Source organism: Capricornis sumatraensis, chromosome 5 (genome assembly GCF_032405125.1).
Source record: "Capricornis sumatraensis isolate serow.1 chromosome 5, serow.2, whole genome shotgun sequence".
NCBI lineage: Eukaryota > Metazoa > Chordata > Mammalia > Artiodactyla > Bovidae > Capricornis > Capricornis sumatraensis.
In genome coordinates this window covers 20,004,585-20,014,044 of record NC_091073.1, presented here as the reverse complement: position 1 = coordinate 20,014,044, position 9,460 = coordinate 20,004,585, and the positions used below count along the sequence as shown (strand labels likewise).

Here is a 9,460-nt window from a genome sequence, read left to right as displayed (position 1 = left end):
TAATTTAGGATCACTAAGGAAACACAGGTGATTCACTCATTATTTCCCAATTCTTTTGTTCTGCTTCCACTTCTAAAATTTTGACACTTTAAAGAAGATGAAGATTTGAAAGTGGCTAATTTTTAAAGAGGAAAATGATATAAATGAAGTTATCAAGCAACCTCTGTTAAGTTTCAAGGTTGATGACTCTTATAGTGAAGTGAGCATATAGCTGAAATTGGATCCTAAGACCAGTTTAAAACCCTTACTGTGCTGAGACAGAACAGGTACAGGGCTGAGCCTGGTGTGCCTTCACCTGGCTTTGGCTGTTGCTGCTCCACATGGGACTTATTTAAGAAGGAACAATACAGACTTCACAAAATACACTGAAGTCAGATTACTGGCTATTTCCACATGGGAATCACAAATCCAGACACACTCCTCTGGGTAAAGATGGGATTTCCTCTGACGACTTGGGCTTCCCTTGTGGCTCAGCTGGTCAAGAATCCGCTTGCAATGTGGGAGACCTCGGTTTGATCCCTGGGTTGGGAAGATCCCTGGAGGAGGGAAAAGCTATCCATTCCAGTATTCTGGCCTGGAGAATTCCATGGGGTCACAAAGAGTTGAACATGACTGAGCGACTTTCACTTTCACAGATTACTGGGTATTTCCACATGGGGACCACAAATCCAGACCACACTCCTCTGGGTAAAGATGAGATTTCCTCTGAAGATAGTGAATGTTTTCCCTATCAGTTTCCCAGGAGAGGAGTCAGTTCTCCAGCAGGAAGTGAAGTGTGAGAGCTGTAACCTGGGGTGAAGGAAGAGCTTCATTATACACAGGGTAGATGTCAATTTGGTGGACACTCTATAAAAACGTAGTGGTATCTGGAATGCTTCTCGTGGGGGTGGTTCAGCTACTGCTGGTGCTTTGGAAATAAGGCAAAGGAAACAGTCTGGTGAGCGGCAGGAGGATCCCAATCCTTCTAGGCAGCTCTCATAGGTTATTCTCTGCACTTTCTCCTCTGTTATTCTGGAACATCCAGGAGCATCTGGCCTCTGCTCTGCTGCATAAGGGAGAGGACAAGTTCCTCCCTCAGGACCAAACACGGTGGTAGGTGGAAGTCACAGCGCAAGATGACAGCACACAGAGCAGCTGGCAACAACCAGCCAGAGGAGAAGCCTCCGCCTCACTGTTTCAAATAAAACAGAAAAACACCTGTGATTCTGTTCCAGAGAGAGTCCTCTGCCACGGTGAAAGTCAAAAGCCGCTCAGTCATGTCCGACTCTTTGTGACCCCATGGACTATACAGTCGTCTCCAGGCCAGAATACTGAACGGGTAGCCTTTCCCTTCTCCAGGGGATCTTCCCAACCCAGGTCTCCCACACTGCAGGCGGATTCTTTCCCACTTGAGCCACAAGGGAAACCCACGGGTGCCCCAGGGGTGCCACGAAGAGCACCACTCAAAGCCTCGCACACCACTCTTGCCAGACAAGAGGATACCTATTTGGGGTTAAAAGCAGTACGGCAGATTCTCACTGGTTTTCAAATACTGCAAAAAAAAAAAAAAAAAAAAATCACCCATATTTTTAGAGGGGTAGGTTCTAGAAGGAAACGTTTCCATACAAAAGAGAAAATTCTAGGATTCTGATGACGTGTCTTCTCTGAGTCCTTTCTATTAGTTCTAGGAAATTATTTCTTCCTTCTCCTTTCTGTTGATTCTAGGGAAGTTTCTTCAGCTGGTGGGAGGGAACTGAAATTCACCAAAAAACATGTGATTAAAAAAAAAAATCTTTAAAACACATCTGCTGATAGGAAATGGGGGCAAAAAAAAAAAAAAAGCCTAAAGAAACAAAAGCACTGCTGCCAATGGGAGGAAGAGAAAAAAAGCAAAGAAAGACATGGGATGAGAGAAGCAAAGAACAGGGGAAGGTTCAAAGAACCAGAAATTCAAAGGCAGGAAGTGAGGCAAAATTCAACCAGGTGAGGAGGCTGTAAAAATTAATTTTTATGAACAACAAATCATTTCTATGCCTAACTACTCTAAGCATAGACCTTCATCTCGTCAAATAAAATTACGACATAAATCTTACCAGTATGAAAAAGTAAAAAATGATACTTTAAAGAAAAAATTCAACTATTAAAATAATCATACCTTTCTAGTCTTCTCTCTCACACACATGTCCACTGAACAGTACAGTTATAAGGATGATATCCTTATGTAAAACTGAAGAAAAAAACTGAATCATTAGTTCTCTTTCAAACTCCTGCCTAGACTTTACCATTGCTCTACAATCTGACAGCAACAATGAAAAGTGAAATACAACCCTGAATGTTATCAGGAGTACGATTCCAGTGCTACAGGAATAGGAGGAAGAAAGACAAGGTGGCGAGCCTTCACATACGCCCAAAGCATGCTTGAGCAGAGGCGGGAAACAACAGTCTTACCATTTTTTTACATAGTAGGAGCAAAGAACTTCATAGATGTAAGTATCTTTGAAGTATATACAATGTCTGTCATTCAAATCAGCTCAAAGATTACCTCAAAGATTACCTCCTCACCCCCCACCCAGAAAATTCTTCTACCACATCACACTTTTATTTTCCTACCACCACTCTGAAACATGGTGTTCCTTCATCTACTATCTTGTTTATTGCCTAGCTGTAGAATTAGGGCCCTATGGGAACAGAAACCTTATATACGTGGTTCACCTCTGTATTTCTAGTAGATCCTGGGCACAATTATTAAATAATTAGCTGAATAAATAAATTTATAAAGTGTATGTGACAGATAAAAGTATACCAAGAAACAGGAAAGCAATCTTTTCTTTTCATATGTTCTTTCTATAACATATATGTATACCTATAAACATACATACACAGATACACACTTACCTGGACAAAAGCATAGGTGTTTCTGTTTCTTTAATGTAGATTATTCAAAATCAGAGGTGGAATATTTTGTTGCTTTAAAGAAAAATAACATGTTGCAGTAAAAATTATTTAAGCCTATTTAAATTGAAAAACTTTGATGGGAAAACTGCTTAATATTTTTGGTAAACTAACCCCAAAACTACCCATTAAAGACAATGTTTCTCCCATAACTTTTACATCAGTTAAAAATAATCAGATAAAGCAGCTTTAAAATGGTAATTTATTTTATGCAGTTGTTTAAATCCATTTTTAAAAAATGTTCAAAAGGCACTTTAAAAAACATTTAAAAATACATTTTTTCTGACTTATTGGTGATCACTTAAAATAAGCAAGTCACCAGACATTTTAAAATCATTCATGATACTATTACGTTACATAATTTTTAAATTCCAAAACACAAACATTCTCTGGGCAATATAACACACTGCTTAGCAGTAAGATTAGTTCCCCTCTAATAATATACTTTATATGGATCGCTGCAGGCCCTGTAAAGTTTTTTAAACTTTGCTGATATAAACTAAAATCTAGAGAGGTAAAGGAGTTGAAACAGAGCCCTATTCAACTGTGAAACTAGTTTTAGAGTTGGTTTCTCTAAAGAGAATTTATAAAGTTTCTCATTCTAATCTGAACTAAAATTTCTATTTCAACTCCAGTATATAAACATAAGCCATTTTTTTAATTAATAGAGGTTATATTTAGTCCAACATAAACCACAGGTTGCCCCCCAGATTTCTTAAGTAAGCTTCTGTGAAGCCTACTATAAATAAGCAGTGAAATGAGGCAAATGAGGGTTTTTTTTTTTTTTTTTGAGAAAAAGGGAAGTTGGGGAGTGGAAGAATGCAAATAATTTTAAATAATTTTACTTCATTTAATTGAATATCTAAAATTAGTTTAAAATTGTAGACTTTTAAGTAGGTCAAGTATCCTGAGAGCCAGCAGGCATTATTCTTAGACAAATTTTTACTTCCAATCTCATAGGGAAACAATATCAATAGGTATAAAATTATGTAAGTGATATATACAAACTCTAATCACTAAGAATAGCTGAATTAATTTTGTGAGGGCAGCATCAGCAGTAGTTAGAAAGTGGAAGTTAGTTATCAGGGAAATAAAGACGGGCAATAAATACAAAGAAGTAGAAATTGTCAATATTCTAAAGAAGTAAAATATGCTAAAGAAATAAAAATTTAAATGAATAAAAGGGTAGACTTCATCTAATCTATCAAATGAGGGATTTTTCAAGCCTCAATCTGGTAATAATACAGTATAACAGGCTCAAGGAAGTGAAAAATTAATACTCAAACAATTATCAAAATAACCAATTAGCAAATTTAATGCTCAAATTCAATTACCATACTTTTAAATATATTAAAACCTGGTTAGTCATTTATTTCCAAATCTTCTTACATGTAACAGAAACTCCTCTGAAGTTCAAGGTATTTGAAAACAACTGAACTCTGGGAAAAAAATCTGCTTTGTATCATCTACAAACTTCCCACTTAAAATACAAGTATACTGTTATTGGAGAACAAAAGACAGCAAAGCCTGTTTTAAGACCATACTAAAGTCACTTACCCAGATGACAAAAATCTTCATTTGAAAGAGAGTAAGTCATTATTCTCATCAAATCTGGTTTTATGTGCTCTATTAATTACTTGGAGAGATTTTTGCTTTACTACGTCCTATAGGACAGTCAACTGATCCTTGAAAGTGATGAATTTTGATAGAATTAGCAGAAAAACATTCTGCATACTATATAATAGTACTTTACTATCTCTATTGAAAATTTTTTACCACCAATTGGAGACATTTTTTATGATATTTATTTAGGTATGCTTGTAATGAATTATTGTGTACTTAACTAGTAATTGCTGAACATTTTCTGCCCTAATATGAAACTACTAAACTTCATATTTTACTGTGGGCTCTGATATTAGTCACTCTGAAGAACCTAAAGGATTTTGTCAAATGAATGATTCACTGACCTTTTATATCATTTTTAGTCTCTTACCAAATATATTTATATTATCTTTAGTCTTTTACTAATATAGTGTGATTCTATATTAGACCCATAGTATAGAACTATGCTGTATCTAAATTTTGAAGGGTAACCACACTTTTGGGGAAGTAATCCTCAGTGTGTTATAAGGATGATTTGCATATGATCACCAGGTTTAGGGGGGAATTGGAGGGCTTATTTAAACATAATTATTTGCTTCCACCACTAGAGTTTCAGAATTCAGCAGGTCTGGGGTGAGGTCCAGGACGCATTACTGACAAGTTCCTGGGTGATGCTGCCACTGCGGGTTGGGACCACACTTTGAGAACCGGTGCCCAAGGGAATCTGGGAAGAATGCATACTTCTGGGTCCCAAGAAAGAATCAAAATTTCTGGAATTGGGGTCTTGAAACCTCCATTTTGACAAGTTCCCAGGCAAGAGTATATGAACCAAAATTTAAGAATCATTATGACAATTTGGCTGGTTAATTTGACAACTACTGGCCAATGTATCAGATGTCATATGTCATTAAATAAAAATGGAAATAATGTTGCATGATTAACCTCAAGGCTAGCATGGTGCAAAGAACACAGGCTCTGAGTATAAACCTTAGCTCTGTTACTTACTAACTTTCTGACAGTGGAAAAATGACTGTAGTTCTCTGAGCCTCAGTTTTCTCATCTATAATATGGGAGTAACCCCCAATTTGTGAGGATTAACACAGAGTATCTAAGCACATTACCTGGTGTATAGTAGGCATCAAATAAAAACTAGCTATTACTTATTATAAGAAATGTATGAAATATTTCCTTTAATATCTGATTTCATTAAAGCAGAGTTCTCATTCATTTAAAATAAATATACTCCAAGGTAAAGAATAATAAAAAATTTTTACACTTAGCACTCCATACTCTGGGACAAACAGTGTTCTTAAAAGCCATACACATAGTCATTCATTTAATCCTCATAACAATCCTGTGAGGTAGGTAGTATTCCTGTCCCTAGTCTACAGATGAGGAAATTGAGGCACAGAGTTAAGATTAAGCAAATTGCTCAAGGCTACAAAACTAGTGACAGAACAAGACTTTAAACCCAGGTGGTCCAACTCTAGACCTCAGGATTCATCACAATGCTGATTTCATATGAGTCAATTTTAAGGTTTTTGGATGTTTATGGTAAACAATTTATAATTCCAGTACAGAAAAGTAGCGTGTATGGACTGCAATTCAATTCAAATTCATACCAAGGTAAAGAGTTGCTCAAAGAAGAGAATGCCTTGAAAGTTTGGCAGCTGATATCACCAAGAAAATAACAAAAAGCAATTTAATAGGTAAAAACTAGTCTAAGTTTTCACTATGTTGACAGAGTAATGCCATCATTAGCCACTAGGATGCACATTCTCTCAAATATACAACACAAAGAGGTCTTGGTTTTGACATATTTTGGCACAATAAACATAAACTATTTAGCTAAGCAGCAGAATCAATGGCATGACAGCCACATAAAATTAGCATTATGATAAAACATAAGAGAAATGTAAATTATTTGTAACATTTAAGATAATCATATAGAAGGTGTATTCTGTTATGATACACTCAGATGATACTTGGTAAAAACAACTAAAATTTAACATTTTCTTTCCTTCCAGAAATTCTTTAAATAGAGTGTTAGATGAAATAGAGGGTTAAAATTAGAATGAAACACTTATGTGTTTTTGATGACAGTCTTGAATGGGTATTCTGCTTTGTTCCAACTGTCCATTGACAAAAATGATCATCCTCAAAGAAGTCAGCATCAAAATTCAGTGTTATTCATAAATTAAGCATTTGGTCTTTTAATATTTGACACATTTCAGTTTGTTTAAGAATTCTGCATTTTTTAATGTTTTTAATTAACTCTGGTCAAAATCTTACAAATTATTTAGCCAGTGTACCTAACAGCCACCTCAGAACCGAAAAATGAATCTCAAACCTCTGCTTTAAACAAGTTACGCAAGGCACAAACAAGTTCTCATCTCTCAACAGAATGAGAAAGAAAGGAACTATGATTATGTAGTTGGACAGAGTTTTAAATAATCAGTTAAAAATGTTACTTAGTGATTCCTGAGAATAGCACTATTATAAGAAATGCATTTCCAAATAGCATTAAATTCATTAGTTACCCATAATTAATAATGGGTAAAACTAGGAATAAAATATTTTAAAATGCATGTTTATAGAATGCTATTAATGCTTTCAGTAAATAAATATCAATAGTTGAGAATGGCATTTGAGAATGGTTAAGCACATTTAGAAAAGAGGCAACGGGGACTCCACGAAAGATTAACTATTAATTAGAATGAAATATATAATACAGTCAAGGCCCATGATAATTTCAAAATGTGGTTTTATTAATGCACTTAAGGACAAGTGCCATTCTTATTCTACCTTCTTCTGGAAGAAATACTACCAATTATAAATAGTCACAGCAAATTTTCATTAGACAAAAACTGTCCGGGTGTGTGTCAGGGGGCGGTTGGTTCATTTATATCAGACTGCAAATATAAACTCATGTTCTGAGTCTACAGACAACACTGAGCAACAATATTTCCTTCTAAATTTTCTTTAAGGTGGATCTGTTTAGCATTGTGTGTGAGTTACTAACATGGTGCAGTGTAGTTTTAGCAAATTTAACTTTTAATTTCCCAGTGAAAGTAATACATATGGTCAGGAATAGGCAACGATATCTCTTTTCTAGTCCCTCTGCCTGGCCACCATTTTAAAAACACAAGTTTTTCTTATACATATATATATTACTGTATCAAAACACATTTTAACAGACTTCACAGCGCACTTAAAGCTTCAGTTTACAGTCGTTCATACAAAAGGTTTCTAACATGGAACGTTCACTTGGAAAGAATTCCTCACTGGGGTTCCAGTGTTCTCTATCAGAAATGGAGAAGTTCTTCTTCAGTGCAACACTAGGCATTTTACCTCCGTTCATTTATGTTTTTCTTTCAAGGGCTCCTGATTTACTTTTGTATCTTCATTTTTGTATATCTGACTTACTTCCTTTAGTATCTTCTCAGGTAAGGCAGGTTGATATCTGTATAAATAACCATACGGACGAAGATGATAAACGAGGTATTCTAACTCATACATAGTTGTAGGATCAACATAGTGAAAAGAAACTGCAAGATCAGAACAGCAACCAGGACCCTAAAAAAGTAGCAGAAACAGGCATTATTAATAAATGGCATATTATTATGTACAATATTAACATAAGGATAAAAAAGGAAACACTAGTTTTAACAGAATCAAAGCATTAAAGCTGGCAAACTAAAGCAGAACCACATGCTTTATTAGATCCGTGAAAGAAACCAAGTATTTTCAGAGTTCTCAACAATGTAAAATCAAAGATGAACTTGCTGAAGTATATCTAACTGAAATAAAATTCTCTCATACCCTATAGATTAGCGCCCCTCCAAAAAAACCAAACCTAGAAAACCATGAGACTTCTTCAAATGAAAGAGTCAGCTATACAAAGGACAAAGTTCTATTTCTCCAAGTTTTGCTTTCTCTTCATAATTTTCTCACTATAAATTTTTGCTTGGCTCAGCCTCAGAAAGACACCTTTAGAACATTCAGTGACTACAAAGCCTTGCCCATAATGTATCTGCAAGCTAAAACTTCATCGATAGATTAACCCAAACAATCTGGTACTTAAGAGAGGAAGTGCTAAGTCATACCTAGGTTTGAGCCCATATTTTGCCTACTAGTGTATAATCTGGGGCAAATTACTTAATCTCTATAAGCTTCAACTTCCCCACGTGCAAAAAAAGATGGTTACTTAAAGGAGACAAAATGGCTGGTACCATGCTTTACCTGTAGTAAATACTCAATAAATGTTAGCTTACACTGACAGAATAATCACATTCAGGTGGCCCTCAGTTAAACTTTTGTTCAGTTATATAATTCTCATAGATTTCTGAGCTGACACGAGAGCAGTTAAATCAAAGAAGACAGAAACAAAATAGCAACAAAAATACAAAAGCAGGAAAGAATAAAAAAGGAATAAAATAAAATTAAAAAAAACTGGTCCCAGAATTAAGTAGTCAGTCACAAGGTCATTCTGGGGTCAAAACTGGCATCTGGAGACTGTTTCACTCAGATAACTCCAAGAAAACTTAAGACTATCTACCGTCTTTGCAATGACCCATGGAGAAAAAGTCAGACAAGTTCCCAGAGAAGATTCATAGTGATCCACTAAATCAAACATTTAATAATTCATGTTTGGAAGTATGCAGCTTACAATGCAGCAAAAACCATGAAGAAATTGTCCATTGTGTTTTCTCTAGCCTTTTCTCTAAACTCCTTTGAAACAAACACTGAATAGATGGGTTTCTTGGACCAACATGTAGACACTGAAAAATTATCTCTTTTCTACTTTTTACATTTTTAGGGAATTTAAAAGTAGAAATGAATATGAAAACTAAACAGATAGGTCAACTTGTGATTATCAAATCAGCTCTCTTCAGTAGATATATGTGATCAAAAAATGCCACAGTCA

At 35.3% G+C, this 9,460-nt stretch overlaps 1 protein-coding gene across 3 annotated transcripts in view; it reads right to left on the bottom strand.

The window, feature by feature from the left end:
* Positions 1 to 3,146: 3,146 nt before the first annotated feature.
* Positions 3,147 to 9,460, bottom strand: part of C1GALT1 (core 1 synthase, glycoprotein-N-acetylgalactosamine 3-beta-galactosyltransferase 1) — a 51,051-nt gene continuing 44,737 nt past the window's right edge. For all 3 annotated transcript variants that reach the window (XM_068972543.1, XM_068972546.1, XM_068972544.1), the window contains exon 4: positions 3,147 to 8,109. In XM_068972543.1, the coding sequence (XP_068828644.1) occupies positions 7,891 to 8,109 (219 nt within the window). In that variant the 3' untranslated portion in view covers positions 3,147 to 7,890. The remainder of the gene's footprint in view (positions 8,110 to 9,460) is intronic.